We start from the raw sequence: 19943 nt of genomic DNA, 5'->3' as shown, positions 1-19943 counted from the left end.
CTGAGGCGGAGGTGTCCAGGCTGAGCTGGGGCCGCACGGTTCGGCTTCCACGCTTCTCTCCCCTGTCCCGTTGGCCTCAACTCTGGTTTAGCCCACACTACCCATTGCTTGGGCTCATTCATGTCCCTGTCCCCGGCTCACGGCAGCAGATTATTCGCGACTCCTCCGCCCCAGACGCTATCCCAGGCCCAGAGCTAAAGCCCGGTGTCAGTAGGGCTCGGCCGCGGACCTGGGTGGGAGCTGAGCCGAGCTCTGCCCGCTGCGGTGCCCGCAAACCAGGCCAGGCTGGGATGGCGCTGCGCTGCAGCACAGGGTCATCCACGATGACCGAAACACGGCAACCAGGAGGGAGATGGTTTGCTGGCTGAACACGGTGGATTCCTTTCTTCCAGTACAAGTGCTATGCAGAAAAGTTAAGCATCAGGAGGAAGAGCCATTTTCTCTAATACTAATCAACAGCATTAGGTTGGTGTGTTTTGGCGTTGGTTTGGGATTTTTGGAGTACTAGGTTTCATTCTGACATTGTATTTAAGCTCTCCCACCTGAAAGGAGGCAGTGCCAAGGTGGAGCTCAATCTCTTCTCCCAGGTAGCAAGCAACAGGACAAGAGGAAACGGCCTCAAGTTGCGTCTGGGAGGTTTAGATTGGATATAAGGATAAATTGCTTCAATTTATCTGCCTGTGCAAGCACAGTCAGGCACTGGCACAAGCTGCCCAGGGATGTAGGGGAACCACCATCCCTGGAAGTGTTCAAAATGTGTGGTACTTAGGGACATGGTTTAGTGGTGAATGTTACTTTAATATTGTGTTCAATGATCTTGGAGGTCTTTTCCTACCTTCATGATTCTAAGATCTTTTCCTACTTGAACTTTTTGTAGTATTTTTTCTTTCCATGTCTTCTCTGTGAAACCAAGTGAAACCAAGGTGCTGCACACAGCTTTTGCTTTTTTAGCCCATGGCAGAACATATGTAATTTTTAAAGGACTACTGAAAAAAGATAACTTGAAACTTATACTACACACACATTAATTTCTCCTGAGATGTTTACTTGGGAACACATCATCTGTTTTACAAAAAACCCTCTTAGAATGTGGAAGAAGAATTTTAGGAGATGAACGAGCCAAGAAGCTATGAGCCATCAGTTTCTGCAGTATATGGAAATCAGTGTTGCCGGTGTTACACACAGGAGGGAAAAGGCAGTGACTCTGGCTGAAATAAGTTCCACGGGAGATGTTTGACATTTATTAAAAGTTACAAATGCACAGAAGTTATGTAGTTAGCTCTTCACCATGGTATGATTTGAGACATCTATGCTGTAGAGCCAGCAAGGAATAATATGATAACTGAAGCAGTAATTTTGAGGGGTTTTTTCTTACCCTTTTTTCCTGTTCCAAGCCAGATCAGCCACAAGACAAAATACAAATGAAGAATCTGCATTTTTCTCGAGTGGGAAGCCTGAACATCAGAAAACAACCCTCTCATCTCACTATTTAACATCCATGATTACAAAGGTTAAAAATGTCAAAATATGTATCAGCTGCTGCTGCTGGCTGGTATCAGTTTGCATTACCTGAGGTTACCAAACATTTTTCTGGAGAATTACAGCAGCCTTTCTCGTTTTTAAGGTCTTTCACTTCATCCAAGAATACAGTGCTTGTTCCTAAGTAGGAGAAAATAACTAAGAATTCTATAAAACAGGCTTCAAAAGAGGTCATGTTAAAAAAAATCACATTTCTCACTTATTTCTGGTTGCTTTATTTCACTTCATAACAAGTCAAATCACTTTTCTTACAAACGAAGCGTTTAATGTTTTAGATCAAGTAATTCAAGTAATTTGAGTAATCATGTAATTTGATGAAGTGTTTAAGTAGACTGCATAGATCACAGCAACTTTCAAGTCGAAGTTCCCTGCTAAGTAAAAAAAGTTCCAAATCTCATTCTCAAAGTGAATTTTAAATTAACTGTCACAGATAAATTATCTATGTAAGCCCGAGCAACCAAAATAGTTCTATTATTCCTTTGCGCTAACAATGCAAGTCACCAGAGTCCTAGATCAGAGCAAGATTACATATACCAGATATGACTGCTAATTGTTGCAGTCAAAAGTAGCAAAAGTAATATTGTTCTACTTGACAAAAATAAATCCTTTCAATGTGTGTGCTCCTAGGGATAAGTCAACCAGCAGTTTACGTCATATTCTTTTCAAGGAGAGCTCTACAAATATTTGACACAATAATATTTTCTACCAAGGCAAGCTTCTTTCTTTAAGAAGAGACCATATTTATTTTGTAAATGTGGGCTGTTAAGTGTCTTTATTTTCCAAAACATACATTTCAATGTCAGAAAACAACTTTCTTCTTCTTCCCTTAACTGAATCATGCAGCCACAATTGAAAGGGCATTGTACTGGATATTAAATTATGAATTCTTAACAAAATGTCTGTAAATAACATCGGAAAACTTGCACCAATATACTTAAAAGAGCTTGAACAATCCTGGGTGCTTAATAGCACACCAGCTCCACTCAGCTAAAATTAATGTAAGTGCGGAGCATGCATCATCTCCTCCCTCCTACACACAGCCGGCCCAGACTGCAGAGGCTGAAGAGGGATTTCCTGGCACTGCATGCCCATGGCCAAGCCACTCTTCTCCACACAAGTGTCGAGGCTCTGGCAGAGCTGCACAAGTTAGAAAATACAGTGTTATTTTCTTCCCATGGAGCTTGAGCTAATAAGCAGAGATTGTACAGCTCAGGCGACGATGCAGACATTGGGGCGTTGCAGAGCCAAAAGCACCATGGGGTCTGCAGAGTTTATCAACCTCCAATCAGGACCTTGCTCGACTTCACAAGTCAGCCAAGTGTTCATACCTCCCTTTTTTTATCCGTGTTATATGGGTTCTGTCAATGACAGGGATATTCCAGCAGCCTGTAGATCCCTTTACTTCCTGCGCTCCTCGAGGCAGTGCCAAAGCCTGTGCCAAGCATGGTCTCACAAGCTCTGGAAGGCTGTTACACCGGGGACGCGGGGTGAGATGTATTTATGCAGGGCAGTCTTTCACAGTTTCTACCAAGGCACCACGCAGTGAGCAGATACAGTTCAGCATAAAAACCAGTGCATTGCTCTTCCTTTGGCATCTCAAAATTCACTAAAATGTACCATCTTACATGTTAATAAACCAGAAATTACTGCTGAAAATAAAAGAGGGAAACCTGACCCTGCAGAACAAATGATTTGAAGACTATGTAGAGGCTAAGCAAAACTACAATATTGCCAAAATACTAAGAATTCTTATTTCTAAGTTTTTACTTAAGATTCAAGATGTATGTTTCAGCATGACCACAGAAAATCCCACCCCAAATTTACTATTCTAACCTTATTATCCTTTGTCCCGAATTTGTCTAATCAGTCCTTGTACCCAACAAGGAGCTCCACTTCTGAGGGGATTTTGCAATAAACAGCTGCAAAAAACCAGACACACACCATTTATTACTAAAACCCACTGAAATCTTCTGAGCACTGAAGATCATGTATGATGGGACCATTTCCCTAGAAGAGACAATTGATGTAGCTTGTTTAACAGCTTTGAACTACACTTTCTCTCTTTCCTCACCCTCCTCCCTATCCTAAAAGGGCCTTATCTATATTAACTATGGCTTACTTTAAAGGCAATCCCCCAAGTCACCATTAGCTTAAAATATGCAATACCCCAATTCAGTGGTGAGAACCTTTATTTGGTTTTGCTGATATTAGCAAGAAGACAACACAGCTGGTTTGGTTACTAAAGCCACTGATTTTTATTTAAAAGCAAGTTTCAGGGCTTTACTAATGAGCATGGCAACATAAAGCAAGTCTTAATGATACTGCATTTTATTGGGGTGAAAAAGCAAAAGCTTCAAAAATAGAAGCTCATTAGTGTCATTCTTCTCCTTTGCTTTTCCAACCAGCTCACTTATAGAAAACAGACTGTCATTGTTACTGGACTCTACAGGTGATATGTTTTAGACAGACACCCCAGCTTTTTCTTTAGAGTGCAAGAGATATTCTTAAGTGATAAAACAGACTCCCAGGCCTCTTTCTTTTCTATAAGGAAGGAAAACTCTGCCAGAGTGCTTCTGGCATAACCCCATTCATTTTTCCTGCAATGACAATTGATAGAGAATGAAAGCACCTTCTGGGACATGGAGGGTCCAGTTTCCTTGGGCAGCAGGTTTGATTGGAAGCAAACCTAAATTATTCTACTTCAAAGGAGTGAATAAGGAATATTTTTCCAGAATGTCAAAAACATGCACATTAACCCAAACCAATCTTCACAAGAATCCTAAAGTTTTAAGATTGCTTCACTAAAAAAACTAACCCCAAACCAAAAACAAACAAACAAAAAAAAAATCAAACAACCACAATATTGCTAATTCAGGTATAGAAATTGGTCAACAGTACCTTAAGATCAGTGGGTGGAGTGGGAGGGATGGCACAGGGGAAGGCTATCACATAGCATTCAGTAATGCCACCTGACAAACTTACAACAGATATTCCTACAGGGGAGAAAAGTATACGACTATCATGGCAGCCTTAAAATCTCCAGTCTGTTTCTGTTGTTGCTAAACAAAACTTCATTACAACAATCATCACTTTTCTATCATTTATTTCAATTAGGTGAGTACTTCACATTGCTGTATTCACCTGTATGTGCCCTCCACAGTCCTACCATTTGAATTACTAATGTGCCTTTTCAGGGGAAAAAATCCATGTCATTTTTTCCACTTATACAAATAGCAAATACTGGTTTAACTAAAGTTTTTTGACAATTTATTAACATTATTAGACTTGAGAAACAAAGTGAAGTTTTATTCAAAATGTAAACATTAAGATAATTTTAAAATGTTAGTGCTCACCAACAGTAAGATTAGTCCTTTTCCGGCCTATTTTCTTCCATATACTTATTTATAAATAATGCACTGAAAGAAATGTCTTTATCACTTGAGTCACCTGAAGAAGTTCTCATAATATTCGTGCTTCTATAAATAGAAGATGCAGTTAGCCTCATACTCCAAGTTTTCAGCCATTACCATACCACATACTCCACTCAGAATGTTACCTGTGCATGATACAAATGATAATCCTGCTCTGAAGTAGCACATCATTATTACGAGGAAAAATCACACACAGTAATTCCCAAAACTTTTAAGGGGGTGGAAGGGAAAAAACCCACCACATAGAAATCTTACACAAAATGCATGCCTGTACAGAAATACCCAAAGTTGCTGTAGGAACAAGCAGCAAAGTATAGCGAGGACAAATGCAAAGTTTATTCCACGTATGCTAAAATTAGTCAAGATGTTAGGGAAGTATCAAAATTTGTACTATTAACATATGGCAACAGTTTTATTCTTACAATGCATTGCAATAGAATTGCCTCACTGTAAAAGGCTTTTAAGCTGCAGACAGTGCAATTGCATTAAATCTTAATTCTTCCGGGTCACGTTCCATGAATTTCTTGCAAACTTCTATTGCATCCTAGGGGAAAAAAAGTACAGAGAAATTCCAAATGTAAAACAGTACAAATCATATTTGTTATAAAAAACCAAACAAAACTCAATTGAAATATGAAGATATGCTCAGTCCAAACTATGCTCAAAATGGATTTTTCCATACACGTTTACTAAATAGTGTGATAAAACTACATAAACTGTATTTCTGATGTGAGTTACCACTACTCAAGATTACTTGCAGTGCTCATATGGGCAGCCTAAAAGAGCAGTAGTTTTGACCAATGAAGGACCTTAGCAATGATGATTTTTGTGCAGCAGATGTGTTGCTTGTCTGACTTTCTAAATGCATCTCTGAGGTTTGCCTTAACTAGTACTGCTGCCTTCAGAAATTTCTCCTTTGTTTCAAAATGAATCTAAGCTGGGTGGGGTAACTGAAAGATTTTAAGTAGTTCCTTCATCTAGCAATCTGGAGAACACATGTTATCAGCAAAAACAGGAAAAAGCCACATACGGAATAAGGAAAGCTTTATCCAATTTCTTCCTCCTCTGTCCAAGCAAGCACAAAATGTTTGCAAACTTTACAGATATTAGTCTATGCTGCTAAACTATAAAATGATTTTGGGTTTTGTTTGTCTTAGTTTCTCTGGTTTCTTCCTTTTGTGATGCTAATCCAGTCTGGATATCATAAAACTCAGATCTAAGCATTGCCTTCTCTCAACTTCCAATTTTGCATCATTCTGTGGGGATGACAGTTATCCTCCCAACTCAGTGTACCCCTTTCCAATTAATTTCCCAGCTCATGACATAAAGAAGCACTCAAAAGAAGCTTTGAAAATGGAGAAGATGATTATTAGTGAGGGTCAGAAAGGAAATCAACTTCTGTGTCGTGTGATACCTATCAAAATATAAACCAAAGGAATGAGAATGAAAAATTGTATGTTTTCAATCTGCTAAGTTCTTGTTAGATGTAATGATTGAAAGGTGCAGGAGTATATGAAAATCTAAGCACAGAAGATAAAAGTCAGTCTGATCTTGTGTTATAGTCAACCCTTCTGACATTCATGTTGCGATACTCTGTCATCCAGAGCCACAATGTAAGTCTTCCAAAGTATCTCTTTTCAAACGTAATTTTGCCTCACCATCCCACTCACTCTATTCCTCATCCAACTATAAATACAGCTAGACTTGTATAGGTATTTTCATTTATCTGTTTTATAAATTTTGTGGAAATAACAGCAAGAATTTTGTATAACCCCATTTAAGAAGGTTCTCTATCCATACCTCTAAAAAAGAATCGTCGCTGGTTTCACCATGGTTTATTGGAAATGGCTTGCGCCCATCTGTTGAAAGACAAGGTGGGATTGAATAACACATTTATAAAATTATAACAGCTTCATTTTTCCAGTTAAAACTATTAAAACAGATTTTTTGTACTTCACTTTCAAAATTGCTATCTCATTTTTCATAAAGTTCACACATGCACCTAGCTGTTCCTTGGTCTCTCCACTGCTGACTGCTTCTACCAATATCATTATATACAGTCTGTTGCTTTTAAAAAATAATCCAATCAAAACGATGAAATATTTTTCAATATTTAATTTGAAAACTTCAAAGCTGTAAGTTGCTGTAGTTTTAGTGCTGGTATAGTACTTCAGTTTTTCAAAGCAGAGCAGAAAAATTTCAGCTACATGTGATGGATTTATGCAGACAGACAGCTGTATTTGCTGTTTGACAGGTGTTTGACAGCTGTGATCAGGGACTCCACAACAGACCAGAGTTGCAAACCCACCATTCAGAAGAGTCTGGCATCACTGAAAATATTTCTGTTACTTAAAATAAATTAGCAAAAAACCCAACAGTTCTAAGTATTAAGTACTTTCACAGCATTTAAACAGGGTTGCTATAATTATTTTTTATAGATTTTCTTTTGCATTTCCAATAGAATAATGCTTGTCATTCTCAACATTTAAAAAATAATTTCATTCATATAAATATGCTACAGGTTACTTGCAAAGAGTTAGCAGTATGAAAACTTATACCAGGGTATCCTAAGTATTTGCTAAACCAAAATCACTTTTGGCTCTGTCTTCCCTGTAAAAGGCTTTTTCCACCCCAAAGATGCCACCAAAGTTGACAACACTTCCAAACTACATTTTCCATAACTAAAAATAGATTTGATGTTAGAAAACTTTTGGATTTATATGAACAAGATGTTTTTCATTATTGTAACTACCATGACTGAAGATACAAGTTAAAACCCTCAGAAAATGCCAGGGAAACAGAACTGAATACCCTGCACTGCTACAAGCTAATATTGTTGCTTAATTTTGGGGCTTTTTAATGTCCATACTGGCAGAACAGCATTTTAATTTCATGTGCCTATAAATAATGTTTTTAATATTAAAAAAAAATCATATACATTTAATATCCATGTGCTGCCTTAGCATTTTCTGCATGCCAAAGCCCACATGCCGCCCACTGTCTGAAGCCAGTGAATCAACTGAATAACCTTCTTCCAAATGAGCTGAAAAACATTCCATTTTCCTACTTTAAGTTGGGGTGTTTTTTGCTTCCTTCTACTGGTACAGAGAGAAGTTATTTCAAGAACAAAAGAAATAGTACTATTGACATTCCACTGTACAGCAGAGCTAAATGCCTCTTCTCCTTCTAATTTTTTATTTTAAGGAAAAATTCAAATGGGGTTTCTCTCGCATCACACCTACAGAAAATAGGTAAACATGTTCATCATAGTATGTAGTCTGCTTTTTAAGCAGCATAAATTAATGGACAAGGAAAATGTATCACAAGAATAGTAGCACACATCCAAAAAAAGTGCAAGTCATCCATTATGTTGAAATTTAGAGCCATAAAATATTTACTGCATCCTACAGAACCTACATTTTGATCTAGTCCACTGACAGATACACAGTATCATAAAATACAAAAATGTCTGCCCATTGGTTATGAGTTATCCCTGGTAATACCCCTTAGATCAGTTTAATATTAACATAAGCACTTCTTATATATTGCTTATGCCCCATGTTGTGACTACTTATCACCTGTTAAGGGCATTGCTTAATTACATGCTGATTTTCAAAATATGAAAATCTCACCACCATAAAATACTGCAAAAATTGTATTAGGAAAGATCAGTGACTTGCAGGTTTAAAATGCTGATCTGCTTGCTGGTTTTATGAAGAGCCTGCTGGAAACCTAGTTGCCCAGCAACATATTTAAGATTGGAGTCACTAAAAAATATCTGAGCAAAACTAAGTGCTACATAATCTGAAGAGGAGGAAAATACCTGTATTTCAAAAAATAAGGACTACTGTTGCACAGCTGTCTATTGACCACAAAAGGTAGAGGAAAAAATGACCAGACTATTACAAATGAGTTGCAGAATATTAGTATCTCTAAGTAACATGACTAGATACTTTGAGTTTAAACACTATCACGCTACTTAATAATATGGCTAACATTTCTGAAGTGGCACACAGTTAATTTAATACTTCCACAAGCAGTTCAGGAACATAAATATAACAAATGTCCCGTGAAATTTTGTGTGTTTATTCATTTTTCTTGCTCCCTGACCTTATAAATGCCCATAGAAGTTTGGAGGCAGCCTAGTGTTCTGTACTATTTTATCTTAATAGGATGGAGTTGAGGGAAGGAGAACAACAACAAAAAAACAACCACACCCACCCCCCCCAACAAACAAACAAACAAACACAAAGCCCAAAACACCAATGGGAAGAAGGCTGCAGTTGTCTGAAAGAAATCGCCAGACCCCTAAGGTGCAGCTGGATAGAATCCAAGCCCTACATAACATCGAGAAATCTCTCTAAAACTTTGACAGTTAACAGCATCACTACTTGCATTTGTTTGTAACAAATGGAGAGAATGGATAAAAAGTGTTCTTACCCAATTCATAGAGATGACCACCTACATTAACTAATGCAATAAAGTGAAGGTCTACTTTTTCATCTATACTTGGTGCCTGCAAGACAAAACAAGACAAAAAGAAATTGTGTTTACTAAAACTTATCGTTATGTGATTAATGAACACATATCATCATAACATGCAAAACATCTGGACAAAAGAAATCACAATTGGGAAGCACATTCTGGATCTATACAGAATGGCAGAAGTCAAGTGAGGAACATTTTGCAATACAAAGAAATTGTCTGCAATGCATATATCAGTAAGAGTCCATGCAGTAAAGTATCTGGAAGTATTTCTGATTATAGCTCTGCATAAAAGCTCTATTTTTCATTACTGAATTAGAAGTAAAATCAGTGCAAACACATAAACATCAAAAATGGACTTTCATATAAATAACAAATCATTCACTAACCTATCTCCCATAACAAGGTGATGCAAGACTCTACTCTGAACCGGTAATATTTTAGAACTGAAAATATTCACTTGGTCACAATTATTTTTTCCTCGTAAGCCATCGCCAGTTAATCAGTTTCCTCTTCACAGGCAATCAAAACAAACACATCTTAGGTGGGGAGGAAAGAGAATAACCAGAGGTGCTCAGACTGAATTTTCAAAGTGGCATCATACTCATGTAATCATACTTATCATACTCCCAGTAAGGACTGAAGTACAGTGACAGGGCCAAGTGACATGACATAAACAATGTCAGTTAGTCAAGACTACCCAGCCCAGTACTGCACTGACAACTACAGCAGGCAACAAAAGCTTTTGCAGAAGTTTGTGGGCATGCTCAGCATGGTGCTCCACCAACACACGTTCCCAGCACCCGCTGAGCAGTGGTGTTTGAACCTGTGAGCCAGAAGATCTGGCCTCACTTCTGAGCCAGAAGCTCTATTGCCACTGTTGTGTTCAATAGCAATTGATGGCATTAATTCCTTGTCAGTCTGTCCAGTCTGCATCTGAACTTTGATCCACAATTTAAGGTCATGCTGTTTTTCCCATATAAATGGGAAAAAGGACTTCAGGTTTTCTTCACTGTCAAGAATCTGACTTGTGTGAAAATGTATTTCATGTAATTTTCTTTCATTTTTAATTACTGCTAGGCTTACATGAATTTTCAAAAAGTTTCCAAAAATGTAAAAACTTGCTAGAAACAGATTAGAGTGTAAAATAAATTGTAGAATCTCATCTTTTAAAGACTGGGTTCAAGGTTTCCTTTTTGATGATAGTTATGAGAAAATACCTTATTTAAAAGATGATATAAATTGAAGAAATTTGGCAAACAACCAAAACAGCAGAGTAAAGGACAAGAAGTTACCGCAAGTCCTTCAAATACGTCAAGAAGGCCAAAGAATGCAGCCCTGTGGAGGAACTGCCAACAACTTACAGAAATTCTGTGTAGCAAGCTCAAAAATGAGAAAAAAAAAAATAAAAACAAAACCCCACACAACTTCCCCTCACTCTCATTTAAGATTTGTCTCCATGACCAGTTAAAAGTGTGAAATGCACAAATACCCTGTTTCATCACTGTTTCAGAGAGCCCAAGATGGAGAAAACACATTGTGGCCACTGAAGATAAGGCATCTGTCAAAGGGGCAAGCGGATTTTTTCATCAGAAATTCAAGCAGTCTAAGTGAAATGGCCTTTGATAATTTTGTTTCACAGAAGGTCAAACAGAGCCAGGACCCAGCACAACCAAACAGCCCCAAGAAGTTGACTACCCCAGCTGCCAACTTCAAAGGACCACGAGTTTCTATAAAACCACACAAGACAGTAGGTAACATCCAATAGCACCTTCTTGTTATTGCTATTGTTCACCCAACTTATTACAGACATCTAAACTGTAGTGCTACAAAAGTGTGCAGGCAGGCAAGGTTGAGCATGCTTGTCAAATCCCACATTGTCACCTAATTCCCTTCATAGACATATCCCTTCATAGCTATTCACTTATCAGTCAAACATATCAACTAAGAAATATGGGTTTAGGAAATTTCAGGGTTAGGGGAAAGACCACTACCAGTTAGTGTCACTTTAGGGAGGAAGTGGCTTAACAATTTAAAGCCTACATCTCAACATACTCTACCTGGGCTCAAGGTGACACGAAGTAGGAGAGTACATCACTATTTCAGAGAACTTTGAGACATTCAGGAGTTGATTTTGACCACATTTAGAAACAAGATATAGTTGCCCTTTTGATCATTTTGGGTGTTATGTTCTTTGTCAAACTCTAATAAACACCCTTTCTCTAGAGAGACACCATTGGCATGTTTGGAATGTTGAGTCTATACATAGAAAGTAGATGAATAAGGAAGCCATCAAAAAAAGCATGATTGATTTTTCATAAAGTTTACTTAGAGACAGACTCCTATAGAATCCTGCTGAGTTTTTGTACATGACTAATCTAAATAACATGCTTTCATTGTGCTATTGCCATAAACTGTGAGAAATGTTGTGTTTTAACATTTTTAATTCCCCAACCTCAGAGAGAATGAAAATGCCATGCCATTATTAAGTTTTCTACCATATGTTCTAATGTAGGCAGTCTCCTTCCATTGAGATTTCTTTTCATCTAATCTAGATAGCACTAAAGCTGATCTGTTACATTTCTTGAAAAACTAGGATTTCAATAATTTTTGACAGAAAAATATTTGCATAATCATAAGCACTGAGAAACAATAGGGTCTGAATAGTCATGACCTAAATCTTTGGATTATAAAATTCTGTTGCTTATAACTTAAGCAAGCAAGCAAGTGATGAATCTGATTCAAAATCCCTCCACCCTCCCCTCCTTAGGGAAAAAAACACCTAACACATCCGTATGTGTGCAAGCATACTCACACACACAGAGACACCACATGAAAAGCCTACTCAGGCCAATTTCCACTTCACTGGGAAGCCCTAGAAATTCTAACTCTGGAACCAGAAGAATTTAAATTTCAAAGGAATGGAGAAAAGAGGGAATGTCAGCTCCAGGGAGATGTCTTTTGTGGCCTCCTCTAAAAGCTACACCTTTGGCCAAGTTTTCAAGTTTCTAATAAAGTGTCTATGTCAAAAGAACAAGAAGCATAGCTTTAAGAAGTCTGCCTGCACGTTCATCACGAGGTAGTATTGCTTAGAACAGTTACAGAGGATTTTCTCTACATTACTCTTCTTGTCACAGTAACAGAGACATCAATCAAGTGTGGAGATGATCTGTTCTTCTAGATTTTTTCACTTAAAAGCCCAGCCAGTGTGTAAAAGGAAAAAGCATATTTGAAGGACCACATGTATGTATGAAACAAAGACACGGGAATAAATAATGTGATTGTCTAACCAGGATCTGGAACTAACCTGTGGGATTCAAGACTCATTTTTCAAGTTTTCTGAAGAGCTGTAATGCTGAGTGCAGGAAATTTATACTTCTATCCAGAAAAGACAGAAAGAGGACAAATATTAGCATCCTGAGTAGCTTACAAAGCTTATGTTATGGTTGCAACCATAGCAGAAGAAGTAGGTTTTGGTAATTTGGGTCAGTAGACGTAATTTTTTCCAATTTATTTCTCCAAACTAAAATCATGCTAAAAAATAAATAGAAGAAAAATACAAGAAGTTCAGTGCTCAAAGTGATGGTTCTCAGAACATCATCTCAAATGGAACTTTTTCCCAAGGAACTAAGGTAACATTCAATGATAATAATAATAGAGAATATTTTCATGAATACTCAGTCACATACACAAAAGAGACAAAAGGTTGTCAGCCCTCTAATTTTGGAAACCACATTAAAAGCACTTAAATATCAGAGTCCCAGTTTTTCAGAGGATTTGACTGCCTTCTCTGCAAACCTGGATATTCAAATTGACTAATAAACAAGAGCTAACCTTTGTGAGAATTCAATTTCAATTGACTTGTCTCAGGTCAATACCCATTATTTCATGCTATTGAAACAGAACCTCTGTATGTTTTTTCTCTTCACTAGCAGATTTCAAATCTGTAATTAAAATGGCACTTTCTAAAGTTTTTACAGTATAAATGATAACCCTTCCTGTGCCTTCTTGTACTAAGAAATTCCTTTAGTTTTACCTTTCACCACTGCATGCTGCCCTCTCCTTATGAACTAAATCAATCTTTCCAGTTGTTGCATGAACCTTCAGAAACTCGGTGGTACATCCCATATCACTGTTTGCCCAGTCGTATCAGCCTGTCTAATAAAGTATGTTTCATCACCTGCACAGTTTATCTTGCAATGCACTTAGACCATTATACCAATCTAAAAGTTAGTATTCAATTTTCATGCTTTTGAATTTCTTTGATCTTCAAATGTTGCTAAGTCAAGACAAAATGGTTTGTCAAATTTATGTGCAACTGGTTTCTTTTCCCAAAAGCTTCATTTCTAGGACAAACTTACAACTGGGGAAAAAAATGGTCTTGCTCTTAGGGATCCACTGAACAAGCCCCACCACACCCTGCTTAAAATTTATTTATGAAAGACCGCATTATAAAAGCAGATTCAGTGTTACATGACAGTTTTCAGAAAATTTCTTCCAATTATATTCTATATTTTTTATTATTCCCTTACTTGATTTTGAAAAGAACAAGCAAAGTAAGAAGCCTCACAAACCAATTTAGTAGAATGCTTTGCAATACAGGTAGTGACTGGGAAAGGAAAAAAAAGCCACTTGGGGTTAAGTCAAGAAACTGGCATCAGGAGTCTGTCAAGTTATGGAAGAGTACTGAAGACTGATAGGGAAGAGACAATTTTGCAGAACCTTCAGGAATAAAAAAAAATATCAGATACATCCAACTGAAAGACCATGACAAAAGCAACTGCAATTTTAAGAGAAGAAAAAACCTTAGAGGTTTATCTATACAAATTCACTTACAAGGAATTACAAGAAGCCAAAGAAAAACATATCCAAAAAAGAAGAATACTAGGTATGGTTTAGATTAAATAAATTCTGAAGTAAAAAAGTGATGCAATTTTTGTTGAGTAGATCAGACATCTGTAACTTCTGATTTGCAACATGGGATGTGCTTGGGCAAATATACTCTGTAGGACTATGAAAGGCATTTGGGTCAGTTAAAGTACTGCAACTAAAACAAAGACCATTGGAATGATGGTAACAAGTTTTTAGCAAAATTATTTCTGGCTTTTTCTCACAAAACAGTGATGTATCTATTCAAACCCAGTATACTGCGGTGAGTTTGACACATAAAAGGCAGCAACACGTAAGGCAAGCAGAGACACTGAAAGAATAGGTGAGCTGGAAGAGAAAATGACAAGGACTGAGGGAAAGTCAGCATTACTAAACAAGCATGCTGTTAGCTTATCTTAAAAATTTGCCACATCTACTGCAATTTATCAGATTTGTACAGAATGTTTCAGAACAGTATTTTCAATTTTTTCACCCCTCTTATAATATGTTCTTAACTCATCTGGAGACGTACTCTAAAAAGATGTATTGGATCTGGCTGAGATGGAGCTCATTTCCCCAGAGCAGCCCTCCCAGTGCTGAGCTTTGCACTGGCAGCTGAAAAGGTGCTGAAAACACCCCCGTGCTTTGACCACTGCTGAGCAGGGCTGGCCCTGCATCGGTGCCCTCTCTCCAGCATTTCACCCTCACCAGCAGGAGAGGGGTGGGCAAAACCCTGTGAGGGGACACAGCCAGGACAGGTGGCCAAACTGACCAAAGGGGTATTCCATACCATATGAAGTCTGCTCGGCAATAAAAGCAAAGAGAAAGGAGGAGGAAAAGGGGGCAGGCATTAGTTATTGTGGCATTTGTCTTCCTGGCCAACCACTACACATACTGAAGACTGGCTTCCCAAGAAATGTCTGGACATCCCCTGCTAATGGGAAGTACACAATAAAATCTTTGTTTTCTCCCACTTTCATGTAAAACTATTGCTTTACTGAACTGCCTTTGTCTTGACATATGAATTTTTTTCTCTTATTTTCTCCCCACTCTGTTCTGCAAAGGAGGGGAGGGATAGAGCAGCCTGGTGGGCATCTGGTGTCCAGCCAAGGTCAACTACCATTGAAGTCAAGGAAAGTTTTCAACTAGGAAAAGTACTTTTATTTAAGGAGCCTAGAAAAAGCTTCCCAGCATCAAAACTTTTGCTCTAAATTTTGAAACAATCTTTTTTCTGTCAATGTTTTAGTAGTAGAAATACACTCAGAACTATAAGAAAGTTCAACTCTATTTTAAACACAGACAGGATTTCCCCCTCCCCTTAAATTCAAGAGAATGAATTTCTTAATTAAAGCAGTACTAAAATGCTCATACATTTCTCATACACTGGCCTCATGCAATGCTGAGCAGTTCAGCCTCTCTGTACACCTAGCAGAATATCAGAGCTGTACTAATATACTTGTTGACAGGACATTAAATACCACCTTGTCATTCAAGTTTTATCAAGCCAACTGAGACAGCTATAATGCCAAAAATGCTGTCTGGTTTCTTGCATATTAAACTAATTTACAAATATGTTTTGTGTTCTTAATTTTATTGTAAGGCATGTTATACAAAAGTGTAAAGATGAAAACAACATTTAGTTACCAATACATACCAGACTATATAGTATTCACTGATAAATCTTTGTGTATAGGCCTTGCAATTTTCATTTGTTGGACGAAGACAGGACATCAGGGAATGTATAATATTTTAAAACCTTCTAGCAGCAAACCTCTGTTTTGCCAAACAGAGTTGTATTGAAAGCTAAACTAATTTTCTGAACATTTTTAAAGCAAATGCTCACTACTAGTGGATGAGGACTTGTTTTTAGATGTGTTGCGAAGTTAATAAAACTCTCAGCTTGGTTTTCTGCTATAATGACAACAGGCTTATCCTGTGATGTTCATCTTTAGGTAACTCATCATTTATTTACTGCTGAAGTAAACTCATGTTCAATTAATGCTCTTGTTCTAGGTAGGCACACTCAAGCTCAAGTCTCCTTTAGTAAGTCTTTTCTTAACAGCAAGCATAGATAAATCAAATTCAAACAAGATCCCAATTTCAAATTACAGAAATATAACATAGAATTTTCCAAGGTTTGCTAAACAATAAAAATCCCCAGGTAAAATGTCAAATGTTTGTCAATGTCAGTGAAACAAATGAGGGGGAAGAAGCATGAGTTGGGAAGAATTTAAATTTGTGCTTAACTTTACATCTTCTCAAATCCCAAAATATTTAACTAGCTCCAAATGATAACATCAAGAATGTTCCATAGTTCTGAATATTACATGAGAGCTAGATAATTAATAAAAGCAATTATTGTTCACATGAAGAGAAAGGAGTCTGAGAAAAGGCCTCATCTTGAGATATTTATCAGGATAATACAAAAGCTATAAAGAAGAGGAAGCATTTGACACTAATTTTTAATAGCAGTAAAACATTAAGAATTTCCATATGTGCAAAGACATCTGAATGAAAAAGAAAATGATTTGGACCGCATTCAGAGCAGTTATTTCACCTCTGTAAAAAATTCACATATCTCAAAGGAGAATTTTCAGGAACACAGGTGAGATGTGATCAGTATCAAAGAGTGATAAAAACAAAATCAATGTCTCAATTTTGCATTTAAGACCTTCAACTTCTACATACCAAGATTTATTTTTCTGTTCATGTATGCACTAGAAGTGTGATCACTCCTTAAAAGCAGGATGAAATAGCACTAAAAGACTCTTTCAGTTCAGTGTTTCTGCTGGTGGCCATCAGGCCATTTAGAAATATTGGCTACTCTGTACATAGAATTTTTTTTTCCAGATTTTTAAGATACCTTTGTGGTCTGTGAGTGAAGAAGGAAAAAAAGTTTAAGTACTTGATGACAAGCTTTTCTTATTGGAAAATTCTTATTCCTGATTCTTATCTTCCCTTTCAACTACAATGTTCACCTATAAACCAGATGAAGATTAAGAAACAAGATGTCAAGTGAGAAAATAACCAGACTCTTGGGATTAAAGGAAACATTTTATCACTACTGAAATACCAGGACCATTAACCAAGAGTTAATGAAAGAAAAGGAGACTAGGTTCATATGAGACCCTAAAACCAGGTCCCAAACACAGAAGAAATAATATCACTTGGCAAAAAAATTAGAAGCCCCTTGGTTTAGCAGATCCACATGAAAGATCATGAAGATGAAGTGAAAAGAAGAGGGTGCATGTGGAGCCTATGGCAAAAAAAAAGAGCCAGTTCATGAAAGGCAAATTTCTTCTATGCTTTGAAAACGATTTGGCATACGTATGGAATCAAAAATGCCTGGTCAGCAAAGCATGGAATGATGTACTTTTGCTGTCTGACATGGTGGAAAGGGAAAAAATAAACCAGGAAGAAAGAAATCCTAAGAATGGTTGAGAAAAGACCCCAACAAAACATAATGTCTTGAAGACTGAAGCTACATGGCAGAAGGCCAGCGGTGTCAGAGTAAGAAAAGACTGAAGATGGACTACACTTACAACAGAATGAAGCCCGACAGATGGAAGGCGTATCAAGGGCCGCCACCGACGCAGACGGACTGACGGACTGGGAGCCTTTGCAGGACCTACATGATTACGTTTGGCCCAGGAGAGGGATGCAGAGTGACACAATGGTGAGGCCTTCGTTCTGCTGTGGCTAACCTGGGGCTGCGATGAGCATGGTGGTGAAGACAGCGAGGACGGTGACGACTACATAAACATTAAAAAAGAACATACTTAGCCCACTTAAACTCGAAATAGCATCCCTGCAACTGCAAAAGTGTCCACTACTGAGTATACTGTCCTTTAACTGCTCAAATCACACAGATAAGAATCAAGAATGTGTTGAATTCATATGAGAAGATGAAAGAACACTGCAAATAAGTAAAGACATTGTTCAAATCTGAGGTTTATAGTCAGATAAGCTAGAGGTTATTCACACCCAGGGAACTTCACAATATGAACACAAATTAACTGACTCATTCAAGAGACAGTGTTGGAAAGTGAGGAGAGAGGGGATTTATTTAAGCATCATTTAATGGAAGAAAGAGTTAAGAACAGAGAAAGAATCAGTTTTGTCTACAGCTACAAAAGCTGTGAGCAACAATTCTTTGGCAATTTGGGAAAGCTAGATTGTGCTGCTCTGGGATTTAAGATAATCAAGTAACTATGGTAACAGAACCCAGAGCTTCTATAGTGTTCCATGTCTAACATAAAAGGAAAGCAAAGGAAAAGGGAAGCTTACCGTGGTGAGGTATGCAACTTCCTAAGTTTTTCACCTATTCTTCTAAAATAGCAGGCCAGTGGCAGTACTGCCATTAACACTCAGGATCCCTTTAGTATCCGTGGAAGCAGTAGGACTATGTTAAACCATTCAAATTGTTACTATTAGAAGAAAGACCATAGAAGTATTAAAAATGACTCTCAGCTCCAACTGACAAAATTATAGTAAATATATTAAGACCAGAAAGGACCATTGTGATGATTTAGTTTTGATCTTCTGTCCCACACAGGCCACAGGACCAAACAAATTCAAGTTTTGCTTGGATCAGAACATACTCATAAAACAAAAACAAACATTCAAGCTTAACAATTATTTTACTACTGAAAAAAATCAGAACAAAGAAAAAAATTCAATCAATCCTGTCTACAGCTACAGAGACAATAAGTAGCATATTCATCCAGTTCACTAAAATTCATAATAAATGAAAATGCAACCTTTTTACTCCTGTTCACTGATGATATAGCATGAACAATCAATTACATTATTCACCTGGCCATGATGCCAAACCGGGAGCTCATCTTCAGCATTTCATCCGCTAGTATCTTGAAATATGTAAAAATTCCCAGTGTTATCTGGAGCCTTTCAGAGAACCCCTCACCTTCTGTCAAGAAATGAAGTTAACCTTTTGTGCTAATTACACAGCTTTTATTTGGTCTCAGAAAAACACTCCTTTGTTTGAAGCTAATCTAATGGGTTATCCAGATTGTCCTGTGTTGATGTCTTGTTCTTTACTATCTCTTGATCTTTTTCCACTGCCTGTAGGTTTTGGGTGTATTTTAATCACAGAATCATGGAATGGTTTGGATTGGAAGAACCTACCTTAGAGATCATCTAGTTAAAATTCCCACTGTAGGCAGGGACACCTTCCATTACACCGGGTTGCTCAGAGCCCCACCCAAACTGGCCTTGGACACTTCCAGGCATGAGTCATCCACAACTTCTCTGGGCAACCTTTTCCATTGCCTCACTACCCTCACAGTAAGGAATTTCTTCCTAATGTCTAATCTAAGCCCACTGTCTTTCAGTTTGAAGCCATGCCCCTTCATCCTGTCACTACATGCCCTTGCATAGTCTCTCTCCAGCTCTCTTGAAGGCTTCCTTCAGGTACCTGGAAGGCTGCAATCTGCTCATCCTGGTATTGTCTTCCATGTCACTGACAGTCTGTTCAACAGAACAGTTCTTAGAACCAATCCTGCAGAGACCCACAAGCCAACACAGTAACTCATCCCTGACACCCCACTTGATCTGCCCTGAGACCTGCCAGGTATGGGCAGGTAGAACAGAAACTGCTGT

At 37.8% G+C, this 19943-nt stretch overlaps 1 protein-coding gene across 1 annotated transcript in view; it reads right to left on the bottom strand.

The window, feature by feature from the left end:
• Positions 1-4789: 4789 nt before the first annotated feature.
• The window catches only part of UCHL3 (ubiquitin C-terminal hydrolase L3), a 41981-nt gene continuing 26827 nt past the window's right edge, over positions 4790-19943 (bottom strand). The window contains exons 7-9 of the mRNA XM_063392227.1: positions 9411-9486; positions 6771-6829; positions 4790-5514 (exon numbers count right to left, since the gene is read on the bottom strand). Of these exons, the coding sequence (XP_063248297.1) occupies positions 5431-5514; positions 6771-6829; positions 9411-9486 (219 nt within the window). The 3' untranslated portion in view covers positions 4790-5430. The remainder of the gene's footprint in view (positions 5515-6770; positions 6830-9410; positions 9487-19943) is intronic.

The sequence above is a fragment of the Prinia subflava genome, chromosome 3 (assembly GCF_021018805.1).
Source record: "Prinia subflava isolate CZ2003 ecotype Zambia chromosome 3, Cam_Psub_1.2, whole genome shotgun sequence".
NCBI classification, from domain to species: Eukaryota; Metazoa; Chordata; class Aves; order Passeriformes; family Cisticolidae; genus Prinia; species Prinia subflava.
This window is presented reverse-complemented; position numbering and strand designations above follow the sequence as displayed.